Raw genomic sequence first — 13,960 nt, 5'->3', positions numbered from 1 at the left:
TAAGTAATACTTTTGAATGGAATTTTAATTAATTTCACAATCACATACTTGAATATATTTCGAATTTTTCTTTTCCTTAATAAATATATTTAATCTTAATTTAATTTTTATATGTATTATGTGATATGAGTTTCTTTATAGCTAAACATTAATTCTCTCTTACTCTTCTAAAAACATATAATTGTGTTCTTGAGAAGCAACTGAAAATTAATTATCAATAACAATCAGATCAAAGGTTTTTAGTAAAATTTGTCTAGCAATGTATAGCAAAATTTAAAAGCTAATGAATTAATGAAAAGGATCATTTGTTTTTCGATAATTAAATACACTGGTGTAAGAAATTAAGAGAATTTGCATATTTTATCGAATTGCATGAAAAGAACTGAACTGAAGGGGGAAACACTGCTTCTAGATAAAAATGCAAATGTTATACGACTAATACGTAAGCGTACACGTGTGTGTAGGTGGAGCTAGCAGAAAAATAGGCTTTATAAGCACGTGGAGGGTAAGACGAATTGCGTTCGCTAGCACACATCGGCAAATTTCTTGGTGAAATCTTGCAGCAATCGGTGAAATTCACATCGGAACCGTAAAAATGAGTAACCACCAACGTTTAGAGGATGGAATGAGGTAGGCAGGTTAGAGGCAGACCAGACGCAAGTCCAAATATGCAGAGAGTTTCATTTAACGCCCAGTGTCGTGTGTAACCTATGGAAACAGTTCCAGGATTCGAGAGAAAGCCTGGGCAAGGTCGTCAAAGAGCCATGACGGCCAGAGAAGATCGCCATTTGTCCATTTTAGCGAGGCGTAACAGAGGGGCTACAGCTTCTCAGCTCTCTCGGGACCTGTATGCAGTCACAGGAACCCGTGTATCAAGGGTAACTTGTTCCAAGAGATTGAATGAGAGAGGATTGTTTGTCAGAAGACCGGCTGTTTGTGTCCCGCTCACGTCTACGAACAGGAGAGTCCTATTAGCATGGTGCAGGCAACATAGTGATTGGAGTATGGGGCAATGGGCGACCGTTCTGTTTACCGACGAGTCCCGTTTTAGCTTAAACACCGAGTCTCGCCGTACTTTCATATGGGGAGAGTCAGGGACCCGCTAACTACCCTCCAATGTCCGCGAAATCGACAGTTATGGCGGTGGCGATGTAATGATCTGGGCAGGCATCATGTTAGATGGCCGTACACCTCCCCACGTCTTTGACAGAGGCTCTGTGACTGGTGTGAAGTATACGGATAAGGTCTTGGGGTCCTATGTTCGCCTTTTCCGGGGTGCGGTGGGCCCCGAGTTCATCTTAACGGACGATAACGCGAGGCCACATAGAGCTCTTCTGGTCGACGAGTTTCTCGAGAGTGAGGATATTCGCCGGATGGATGGGCCAGCCAGGTCTCCAGACCGCAATCCTATGGAGCATGTCTGAGACGCTCTGGGAAGGGCAATTACAACTCGCAACCCCCCTCCGAGAACCATCCAGAAACTGAAAACAGCGTTGGTGAATGATTGGGACCAATTGCCACATGCACTTATTTCCAGTATGACATCACGTTACAAAGCGTGTATAGCTGTAAGAGGGGAACATACCCTCTATAAACCCATTTCTTTTGTGTATTCTGCGACCACTGTTTCAGATCTTCAGATTTCCACGAGTGTTATGCACAAACATGTGTTTCTATTATAACTGTTGAATGTGTATTTTGTTTGCATTATATCAACCTATGTTTACACCAAATTTTGTTAAAATCTGTCCAGTAGTTCTGGAGATATTAGATCAAATATGAAAATTCTCTTAATTTCTTACACCAGTGTATATCTTAACATATTTTAATGAATATTTGAACAAAATAAAAATACATAACAGCAAATATAATTCAACTTATGTTTTATGTCCTTTTTTTCTGTCTAAATTCTACTGTATATTTCAGATTTAAAAACATTTTTTATGTAAAATATTTTGCATTTTTAAAATCATTTTTATATTTTACATAATTTTATTCATTGAAAATTCATTGTAACAGCGTAGGCAATTATAATTAATATGTGATTTATTCTTGGAAGTTTCTTCTGCAGTTATAAGATGCTTAGAAGCATGCATTATTTGTGTTCAAACTATTTACTTACGATAATAGTTGTTACTGACTGATGACAAACAAATAAATTAAACATGGATTAAATAACATAAGTTTAGAAAAGCCTTAAAACATAATTTGCCTTTTAGTTATTGACTGTCATATTACATGGATATTGTTTCATAAAAATTATTTATTTCTACAAAAAACAATGATGAAAGTTTCAAACTGCCTAATTATAATTCAAATCTGAATATTTAAAAACTGTGATACAAAGTCTTTGAGTAAAACGAAAAACATTGTCAATATATAAAAGATATTTAAAACTGCTAATCATTACATCTTGTCATTTTCTGGTATCTTTACAGGAGGTTTATAAAAATATGTAGAGAAGCATTAGAACTGAATGGCCGTCTTATAACTTCAGATCAATATGAATATCACATGTCTCTGAAGAAAAATTTCCAAGAATTAGTAGATTCTTTGTCAGGGATGTTACATGAAAAGGTAAAAAAAAAGTCTTTCTTATTTAATTGAAATTTTGGTTATTTTTTAAAAATATATTACAATATTTAAACTATCAGAATTAAGCAAATAAGTGGGAGAAAAAAATTCACAATTTTATTGAAATAAATTGGGATGTATGAAGTTCAAATAATAAAATTTAATATAAATACATAATGTTGATTTGGGTAGTAGTACTATGATAAAAAGGGGTTTTCTTTAAATAGTATTTTAGAAAGTTTAATTAGAAATTTTTAAAATATATATGACAGATACAATGCTTACGTTTTATTTTCAAAATAACCTTATGAATTCCTAAAATGTATTTGAAACACATTTTCTTATTTTTTAAAAAACTTTGATAAACCTTTTCACCAGTGATAAAATGTGTGATAAAATTATATTTATTCATTTATTGAAATTCTTAATAAAATACCATTTGCCAAAAAAAAAATTTTTTTTTAATTCCTATCTTTAACTACTTATTTTAATTATTCACTCTCTTGGACAAGAAAAGAATGATATACATTGTGACTTTCAAATCAGATTGATATATGATTATAAAAGCTTTATAGAAAATGAACTAAATACCAAGATAATTCTTTAAGGTTAATGTTTTTATTTTCAGTTGTACTACCAAGAAAAAGATGTTTTATGTCTAAAAAGAACATCATTGGATGTATTCAATTACATTAGTGGATCACCATCACCTAGCTCTAGTAATGCTTAGTAAGACTAGAACTTATTTTTAAACATTACTGGAAATATAAGCCAAAAAAGTGCCTTTGAAATAAGAAAGGCATCTATTTATAAACCAATGTATATAAACTTTTTTTTATTTATTTTTGAGGTGATAGACACCCCAAAAGCAATCATACAAGGTGTGCAATTTGTATTATAGCATCTCTCTGAATCATGTACTTTTGTAATTCTAACATCTATTTTTATCTACGGGTATTCTGTCATCCTCTAATGAATTTTTATAGCTAATATGTAGAAAATGTACAGCATATAGTATATTTTAGTATAATTTAAGGTGCTATTTTCCTTTCCATTCACTATTTGTTTTCAAAATATATTTTACACATCATGTTCTTCAACTAACGCTTTTCCAAGCAGGCATATTTTTAAATATAACATAACTAAAGATTAGCCTGATTGTTAAACTGTTTATATATATAGTGTTAATAATATTTATTGAATTTTTATTGCTTTCTAACAGCTTTTACTTTACAACAGCATGTGATATTTTGCTTTTCATTTACATCTGCTATTGTAAATAGTGTTTCTTTTTATATAATGTCATAATTTTAACTATCATACATTTTAAAAAGACTGATATATTATGTATTATTTGTAATAAAGTGTAAGTAGAAATTATTTAATTATGTAAATATCATAAAAATTTAGACCATAAATTTGTGTTCCGAAGTTTCATTCTAATTCTTGAATTTCATGTTCTATACCTTCTGTTAAAGAAGAGGGAGCGTAAAAGTTGTGAATGAATTAGTTGTACTTTGAAATGCATTTTATTGATCTTTTATATTTAAATCGTTCTGAACCATGATCACATCTGTAGTAATATGCAAGAAAATTATGCTTCAGGCAGTTAAAAAAATCATTAATAAAACAACTGACTGCAATGTTCCTGTGAAAATAAATATATCAGAATAACTGAAATGTATCAATCTAACAATTAGTTTTTAGCTCAGATAATATATTACAGTGGAACCTCACTTAACAAGCATAATTTGCTCCATTTTTACTTGTAATGCAAATACTCATTAAACAAAGCTGGTATTTGTAATACATTATTATAAAATCTTGGGGGGGGGGACAGTGCAGTGCAAATTTCTATAAATATGCAAATATATATGCATACTAATAAGATATACATGGTGGAGTAGTTATTTAATATTATTCATACACAAAGTAAAATTTATTTTTAGCAGTGCATATACAACCATTCATTAGTGACATTTTTTCTTATAGAACCATTTAATAACTAACCTGTGCTTTGCATTTGTATGGTGTAAACATTCGAGTATGAAAACTTGAGAGCCTATTAATAAAGCACATAAACTTACTTTTTATTCCTAATAACAATACTATTTACATAGCAATATAAAATTAAAAACAGTTTGAGTTTGGAAATCAAAAACAAGGTTACAACATTAAAATCAAACAGTAAAAAAAGACTTGCAGGTCTCATAATTTATTCACCGTCTAAAAAAGAAAGAAAAATTCTATTACTTTTTAGTAAAGAAATTGGTTTCATATCAAAATATGTTAATAAATTTTTTCCATCATCTATTCAATTGATTTATGCTTCACTATACATGTATATATAACATATATAATTAGTTAACCATTTGACTAGTAATATGTATATTTCTGCAAAGATGAGGTCTAAATTGAATAGTGACATAATTTCATACACTAATACAAATGCCCCATTTAAAACATAATAAGCGATGGCAATATTGTTTTGTATTCTAGTCATATATATGATCTACAATTTCATAAAAATATCCTTGACAAAAATGTGAAAATTTTACTTTGATCTTCGTTTTTTTACCTTTTATAATATGAATAGAGCAAACCTTTCTTCCCTCCACATTCATACATTGAATTATTTGTGAAATAGTTTTTTTAAGAAGCATCCAAATTTAGCATTTACACATTGAATTCTGGAAACGTATGGATGTTCATGATATAAATGCACATCCATTAAGTTAACACAGATATGTACCAATTAAAACTTAACTATTTCATAGCTCATAAAACATTAAAGCACATTTAAATTGGTCTTGAAAGGATTAAAACTTCTTATGTAATCATAGTGTTATATCAAAATTTTCATCTGCCCAAAGGTTCCTTGTGATACTTTAAGAAAGCTTTTGTTTTAAAGTTGAAGATAGCAATAAGAAAAGCATAAGGTGTTCAGTTAATTATTAGAAACTTGCAAATTTTTGAATTGATTAATTAATACACATATGAATAGTAAGTTAATTGAACCATCTATTATATATTGAAAAATTTAAACATATATGAACTACTCGCTAAATAGGAGGATATAAAGTATTGAGAGTAAAAATGTATTTTCTAGATATTTAAATACTTCACACATATATTTTCTGAATATTTAACAGTTATTTGTACGGTCTTTTGATTTTGGAATTCTTTCTTACCAAATTCACTCATCTCATTCCTTAAGGCAATATTTTAAGTATTGAAACAATACAAGAGTTATTTATTGATAGAATGTGTTACCAGATGGTTACTTTTAAATAAGAAAAATAAATTGCATGCAAATATTAATTTTTTTTTCTAGTTATCAAGTGAGACTGATAAATAGTTTAATTATTAATATAATTTTTTTAAATTTCTTCTTAAATTTATATAGAAATGAACATACAACATGCATAAAGAAATATTTATTCAACCATATTTTAAAATTCCTAAGGAAGTAGTTCTATAGAACAAAAATGTTGCTTCACTGTTATATACAATCATAATTTTTTTCCAAAAACTACTACCAAAATATCACATACCATTTAAAAAGACTTTCTTGTGTCTGTACAAAACAAGTAAAAGGAAAGTCTTATAAATCTTTATCTTTTGTTGTTTCTTTCTGAGGTTTTGAACCACATTCATTACTACTTGTTACAGTTTCATTTACAGAATGAGTTGATGAAATCACTGTAGACCCAGTTTCTTTAGATTGAACCTAGAAACAATAAGAAATTAATACATATTCATCCAATCTAGTGTATAATATTTACACTGGTGTGTAAAACTTAAGCAGCTAGCCATGAAATTGCAGAACGGCAGTTATTGCAATTAGTAAAATGAACAAGCAATTCAGTAGAAAGGTGATGCATATGCAAATATCAGGAACAAAATATCATAGGCAACGTGAGTGTGCGCAAAAAGTGTACAGTCGGCATGTGCACCTCAAGACTACAAGGGAAGGAAGAACGGAGGTGCAATTAAAGACAATCGCTACAAGTGCAAGCGAGTTCTTTCATAAAATATAGCTAGAAGAAATCACCTGGATGATTTTGCATGCGGAAGAATGATCGGAAAGCTGAAGGAGGGACGCAGTTTGGCCATGTAGCTGAAAAATTCGGAATCAACAAAAGTGTTGTTTATCATGCTTGGGAAGCCTTACAAGCCATGGGTACAATTGTTAAAAAGGTTGGTAGTGGCCTCCTTAAGAAAACAGCTGCAGTGGATGACTAATATATCAGCTGCAGGCGAAAAGAGATCGATACCAGTCAGTAAACGCCACTGCTCAGAAATTATGTATAGCAACAGGGCAACAAGTGTTGCTGTTTACTGTGGTCTGACATCTTCACAAAGGTGACCTATTCGCTCACCATCCTGAATGCTGCATCTTTTTGAAGGTTGGCCAGTAGCAGCACCCTTTAGAGTGGTGTAAGGAGCACAAAAATTGGACATCTCATCAATCTAGTCGTTTCAGTTACACAAGTAATTCTCAATGCCAGTTGATTTAGAGAGAGGTCGGGACAAGGTTTCATCCCAGTAATATCGCGGAAAGAGACCGTTGAAAGAGAAAGAGTCCTGAGTTGTGATTGGGAAGGCATTATGCTGAATGGGCGGACTGAGGCTCCATGTTTTCAACAAAGGATCTGTAACCGAAGATCGATATTGTAAGGAAGTGATCCTTCCCCATGTGCATCTGTTCCGAGGTGCTATTGGACCGAGCTTCATTTTTATGGATCAAAATGCACGGCCATGTCAGACTGCTGATGTTCAGCAGTTACTGGAAAGCATTCTCTCATGATTCAAATCTCATAGAACATGTGTGGGATGCTTTGCCTTGCAGCATGATTACATCATCTTGGGAACACCCAATAATTGAAACAGATGCTGACTGAGAAATAAGCCCTCTTACCTAAATAACTGTTGGACAATCTGGTACTGAGTATGGAGATATGGTGTGAAACACTGCAGTAAATTAGTATTGCATATCCCATACTAAGAAACATCTGCTTGTTCTTCCTCTTGGACAGACAATCATGCATAGCAATACTATGAATTCAATAACACCTTTTTTTGTTTGATTCCATATTGTATGCATTATATTCATTTTGTGTAACTATACTTTCATCATTATTTAAATACAAAATGCTGTCTCTCAGGTGATTTCATGTGGAATTACGGCAAAAAAAGCACCTGCAGCTTAAGTTTTGCACACCAGTGTATTATAATACTCCACTGACATTCAAGTTTAATATGTAGCTCAAATAAGAGGTCACAATTTAATAACAGTTGTACAATCATAAAAATGTCTACGAATAAAACCCCATAGATAAAAGGATTTTTTTTAAATTCAATCCATTAACAAATTTTACAGTTAACCAAGATATATAATGTAGTTTTTTTAATATAATAATCAAAGTTCTCACTATTACAATCAAAATTTTTAGAGCAGACCAATGGAATTTATAAAAGGTATATAATCTTATTTCTTAGAAGATGACATAATTTTAGAATTTATTGCTAATTTGAGAAATTGATTAGTTGTGAGTCAAATTAGTAACTTCTTTGTGAGAAAGAATTTGAATTTCTACTGATAATCAATAACTTGCTAAATAAATTTGAAGAAAATAACTCATATAAAGGAAAAGTTGAAGACAAGTCATTCGCCTATTTTAATACCTAAAATTTTACAAAATCTAAAGAATATCAAATTATTTAGCTTTTGAGAATGAAGATTGTACCAGCACTTATACCTGTTTAGATAACATACAATTTACATTTTTTAGGATTATATATATTTGATTTTTTTTAAAAAAATCCAGGAACAACCATTAGATTCAGTGAATGTAACTTCCCTGCAGTTGCTATATGTCTTTTGATGCAATTCAATATTTAAAAAAAATCATTCATAGAAAAACTGGTTGCATTATCAATGCTATAAAAACAAATAGAAAAGATGTTAAATACAAATAATAATTTTTTTAAGTTTAAATATACATTAAACTTTAAAAATATATACCAGAAATGTAAACAAAATATATTTAATACCTCTGTTGGTAATGAAGTTTGTTTAGAAGTCTCTTTTCCATTTATATCACTTTGTGATACTGATAAGGCAGAATCTCCAGCTATTGTGTTTGAGAGACAGGGAAAAAATGTTCAATTACAATAGAAATATTTCATAAAATTATGTTTTTTTTATTTATATTCAATAATTATGAATGCAGTACAAAATGTGAATCAAACTATATTTTATCATCAAAATATACAGCATATTAATTACGAAAATATAGCTATTATCTTTATTAGGTATTCAATTCTAAAATTTCTCAGTATGTACAAATGCATATTTCAAATGTTAGAGACTTGACAGTGATGTTACTTTTTAAAGATTCATATACAATTGTTCAAGGGTTTTATTTATAATCATTGAAAAGACTAATTAAATAGAAAATCGTTTACATCTGTAGTTTGTCAGATTTGGAAGATGAACATCACAATCATGACAGTATTTTTTTTTTTTTACTTGAGTTCATTTCATTTCCTTTTTCAAATAATATACACAACAAAATTTTCACACTTCAATCGTATTGTTACAGCTATGTTCCATGACTTATCTCAATTTATGAATAAATACATTTTGCCTTTCACTCATCTGAATATTCTTTGGCTAACTTAACTTCACAATATACTTCATTTCTAATTTATATCTTTTGAACAACTGCATCAAAAGTTCACTGAATATTAGAAAATAATGTAAACTTTACATTATAAGTACATATATATTGCAGTAACAAGCTTTTTTTATACCAGAATGAATTGAAGTTATATCTAATAGAAAGAGGTTACAAGTTTTGTTTTAATAACAAGCCAATTAGCGCCACTGAGAGAAATTTTTTAGTCACATTGTACTTAGAATAAAATACAGAAAATGAAACATTTTCAATCAGTGAATTTCAATTATATTTTTCATGCAGAAAGTGAAATAAGACATAATAAAAAACCTCTCTTTTTCTTCTTCAGTATTTAATTTTTCAAAACAAAATATGGTAAAATTTTTATTTTAATATATAAATACCTTTATTGCTAGTAGTATCTGTTTTAGGTGTATTAGATTCAGTCAATCTAGTGCTATTGGTATCATTTGCAGAAGTTCCAGCATTTTTTTGACAAACAGTTATCTCAGGTTCCTGATGATTGCTTAGATTACTCGCTTCCTTGTTATTTTTTACAACTTCACCTACAAAGATATTTATTATTCAAAAAGAGTATTTGGTTTTAAAGCAAAAAACAGATATTTAAATGACAATTTCAATGACTAGAAACATGAACACTTATAGTGTTCCATGTTTGCTTTAGTATCTTTTTTGCTTTACTAATTTTGAATTATTTTGAAATATATTAATAAAACTTTTCAATTTCTAAATTTTTGCCTTGATTTTCATTTACAGAAATTTTAATTCTAAATTAATCATTTTTTCAATTTTTTATATATTTTATTTATATGCATTTGTAGAAAAATAATTACCATGTAGTGTAGAGTTACAAAAAATGAGTTAAAATTATCAATAAATGAAAATATGCTTATATAATGCTTGGAGGATATTTTTTTCCAATTTATTATTAACATTCATATAATTTTGTAAATAATATATAATCTTAACAAAATATATTAAATCGTATTCTGTAGTGAAAATTAAGTTGAAAGGATAATTTAAAATTTATTAGAAACAATTAAGAGATGTATAAAAATCTATGAATGCACATTATTTATAGTATACAATACTACTAAATGCAACTTTTACTATTTTAAAATCTCAACCTATATTCACACTCTTTTTTAGTATTAAAAAAAACAATAATCAACTATGCATGAAAATTTATACAAGACTTAAAATATATCAGCATTTTATAAAGAAGGTTTTAAAAAAATGTGATCAAATGAAATCTTATATTTAAATTGAGGAAATATTTTCATGATTAATATTTCTTAGTATTTTCCTCCAAGTATGTAAAAGGGCTATATTAATATTTACATAATTTATAGTTATTAGCCATTAGGTATTCATTATAACTTCTTTTTAATTTAACAAAATAATTACTTTTTTCTTTAGAATTCTTATCAGCAGGATTACTTTCAAGAATACCAGACACTTCAATAACTTCAGCTAATAAATTCTTTCTACATTGTCCATCATTGATCTATGAAATGAAAATAAATTCAACATGACATGAAAAATATTTCATAGAAATTTATGACTAACATTTATTTCACAGTTCAAGTTTTTGAAAATGAAAAGGTGTTTTAAGAAAGTAAAAAAACTCTCTCAAAAGGACAATTTTTTTCCCTTTAAATAATAAAATGAAAATAAAATATAAAATCTCATTGAAGACACTATACAACAGGCACATTGAATATTGTGTAGATCATTAAACGAAAACCAACAAAAATGCTTAACTTACTTTTGAATTAATCTTTTAATCAAATTAATTAAATTTTCATAATCAAGGAACCAGAATGTTCTAGGAAATTAAATATTTATTAATGTTGAAGCTGTTTCAGTTTATATCTCGTAAGTTGAATAAATATTCAAGCATGCTTTTTAAACTTATGTTTCCAATGAATTCACAGAAAATGAGTAAATAAATGAGGGGGGAGGGATGCAGTGAAAAGAAAATTATCATTAAAATAAAGCATAGAAGTTTATTTAAAAGACAAAACTTTTCAACACAAAATTAAAAGATATCAATAGTTATTTTCATTGGTAAATTTATTATAGGAATTGAGAATTGCATAGAATCTTTATACTAAAGTTCAAACTAATTAATTGATAACTTATTAACTATTTAAATTTGAAATATAAATTTTATGATTTAATGCATATAAAGGTTTTTTTTTTATTTATATCTTGGTTGTATTATAAAATAAAAGATTGGAAAAAATAAAAATGGAAAAAAACAAAATGGTAACTTAAAAATAATTTATTATTTGCCTTTTAAATAAATTACTGTAAAAATACATTCATTTCATCAAATTTGTTTAGGATATACATACTATATATACCAAGATTCAACAAATTTTATAAGAAATTGAATATTAATTTATTTTGCTTACTTTACAAAAGAAATCATAAAATTCTCTTTTTAACAGGTTAAAAAATGTTCCTTAAAAATCTCTAAAATACAAATTTTCACTATTTGAATAATACACAAATGACACGAAGATGAAAAAAGGAAACGCTGAATCGATACATCTGAGGCAATTCTAGACTATATATGAAAATTTAGATACTAGTTATAGAATGTCAAAATAATTTTTATTTCTGTTTCTTTACATGATTATTAAAGATATATTTCAAATTTTCACACAGTTATATTTTTTTATGTAAGGAAAATTTTATGTTTTTAAAAAAAGTATTTGATATTGGAAATGAAATATAACTGTTGCAAATTGTAAAAACCACTCAATTTTTTAAACTGATATTTCAAAATGTGTATGTGTGTGTCATGATGAATAGCAGAATAAAGAAAAGACCATATTGTTACATTTCCAATTTACAAATGATTACAATAATCATTGTTTCTATACAAATCATCATAAGAATTATATTTACATTAAAAGAGAGTAAAAGAAATAATAAAACTTCTGAACTAAAATAATTACAAGAAAAAATGTACACTAAATTCATGATTTTATTGCATATTACTTTATTTTAAAAAATCATCTATATACACATATTTAATACCATGAAAAGCAACCTATGTACAGAAGCAAAAAATTAGACAAATTTCAAATAAAATTTTTAAAAAACTTTATGCTTTATTTATACATTATAAAATAAAGTATGGGTAAAAATATATTCATATAAAAGATATTTGAAAAATTTATACACATGAACTACATTAGAATCGATTCAAATTAAGTGAACTGATTCTTTTCTCAATCTAGTAAATAGTCTCTAAATATTATACCAATAATATATTAAAGTAATATTATATTATAGCAAAGATATTAAAGAAAATTATTTTATAAAATTTTGAAATCCTTAATGAAATTAATGCTCTTACAGATATAAGCATCTTTAAAGTATCAAGCTTAATATAAAATTTGCATTTTCATTTTCTATTATTGTCCTAGTATAATAATATACTTTTCATTATTTAATAATACAAACATTAATTTTTTTAGAAAAAATATTTTTTAAAAGAAAATCTTTTTAACTAAATTTGAAACAACTTTAAATACTTTTTTAAAAAATTGGAAAATTTTACTATAAGATGACACAAGTACAAAATTTAATTTTCTTTTCCTTCTGAAATATAATGAGAAAAATGTTTATTATTGAATAAATTTTTCCATTAAACAACTTTATTTATAACAAATTGAAAATATTTTTGCACTTTTCATATATATTTTGTTTTGCAACGATGTTTTTATTTGATTAATTCTATTTTATCAACACATTCATTTGATATTTTTAATCATTTTTTTTACATTAAATTTTCAATGTACTCCACAATTTTTCAAATCACAGACATATGGAAATTTGTTGAATTAACATCTAAACTGAAAACTATTTAAATACATATTAAAATGTCAGTAAATTTAATTTACAACCTTAATTTTTATACAAACAAGAGCTAATGTAAATAGTTTTTAATAATCATATCACATTCTGTTTTAATTTCATTCGCCAGCAACACATTAGAATGAAGAAAACAAATGATATGATAAAAATATCAATAGCTTATCAAGATTTAGATATATTTACAAACAAACAAACAAAAAAACACTATCTACGAAAGGAAAAAAAAGTCATACATTTTCAGCAGGTTTGGAATTTCGAACATCAGATGTAGAACTATCTGGTAATGAAGTTATAACAGTACTGGAATTGGAAACAGGAGTTGATTCAGATGCCTTGAGAGAAGTAATTGCAACAGCTGGAGACTGAGGCCTAGCAGGTGCAATAGCTCTTGGAATAGTTTTTATTCCTGAGGACTTATTTTTATCAGATTTTGGTGTAATAGCAATTGTTTCCTGCTAAAAGTGAAAGGAAAGATTTAAAAACTCGCAAAATAAGGTTTCCATATTAAGGCTATCTATAAATACAAGATGGAAGAATGAATATAATTTATATATATATTTTCAATATTTAATTATTTTAATTGATATATTATCATTATAATCTAAATTTTAAAACACCAAAAGAAATTGATAATAAGAGTATAAAATTCCTTTGTTACTTATTTTTATTAGATAATCAAACATTAATTAAAAATTATTTTATTTGCATCATTATAAAACACAAAATACAGAATACTTAATCTTAAAAAATCATCCATATTCTCACTTATATAAAACTTTTAAAAATTT

General features: G+C 27.4%; 2 protein-coding genes across 9 annotated transcripts in view; one reads left to right on the top strand and one right to left on the bottom strand.

The window, feature by feature from the left end:
- Positions 1-3,908, top strand: part of LOC129980961 (dedicator of cytokinesis protein 9-like) — a 74,689-nt gene extending 70,781 nt beyond the window's left edge. For 3 of the 7 annotated variants that reach the window (XM_056091503.1, XM_056091502.1, XM_056091500.1), the window contains 2 exons: positions 2,439-2,577; positions 3,203-3,906. In XM_056091503.1, the coding sequence (XP_055947478.1) occupies positions 2,439-2,577; positions 3,203-3,304 (241 nt within the window). In that variant the 3' untranslated portion in view covers positions 3,305-3,906. Of the gene's footprint in view, positions 1-2,438; positions 2,578-3,202 lie in introns of all 7 variants that reach the window. The other 4 variants (XM_056091499.1, XM_056091498.1, XM_056091497.1 and 1 more) reach the window with 3 other exon arrangements.
- Positions 3,909-4,639: 731 nt separating this feature from the next.
- The window catches only part of LOC129980962 (BRCA2-interacting transcriptional repressor EMSY-like), a 32,866-nt gene continuing 23,545 nt past the window's right edge, over positions 4,640-13,960 (bottom strand). The window contains exons 10-15 of one of the 2 annotated variants that reach the window (XM_056091505.1): positions 13,406-13,627; positions 10,686-10,785; positions 9,662-9,823; positions 8,632-8,711; positions 6,129-6,304; positions 4,640-4,800 (exon numbers count right to left, since the gene is read on the bottom strand). In XM_056091505.1, the coding sequence (XP_055947480.1) occupies positions 6,179-6,304; positions 8,632-8,711; positions 9,662-9,823; positions 10,686-10,785; positions 13,406-13,627 (690 nt within the window). In that variant the 3' untranslated portion in view covers positions 4,640-4,800; positions 6,129-6,178. The remainder of the gene's footprint in view (positions 4,801-6,128; positions 6,305-8,631; positions 8,712-9,661; positions 9,824-10,685; positions 10,786-13,405; positions 13,628-13,960) is intronic. The other variant, XM_056091506.1, reaches the window with a different exon arrangement.

Source organism: Argiope bruennichi, chromosome 8 (genome assembly GCF_947563725.1).
Source record: "Argiope bruennichi chromosome 8, qqArgBrue1.1, whole genome shotgun sequence".
Classification (NCBI taxonomy): domain Eukaryota; kingdom Metazoa; phylum Arthropoda; class Arachnida; order Araneae; family Araneidae; genus Argiope; species Argiope bruennichi.
The sequence above is the reverse complement of the archived record's forward strand: the minus strand, read 5'-3'. Positions and strand labels throughout refer to the sequence as shown.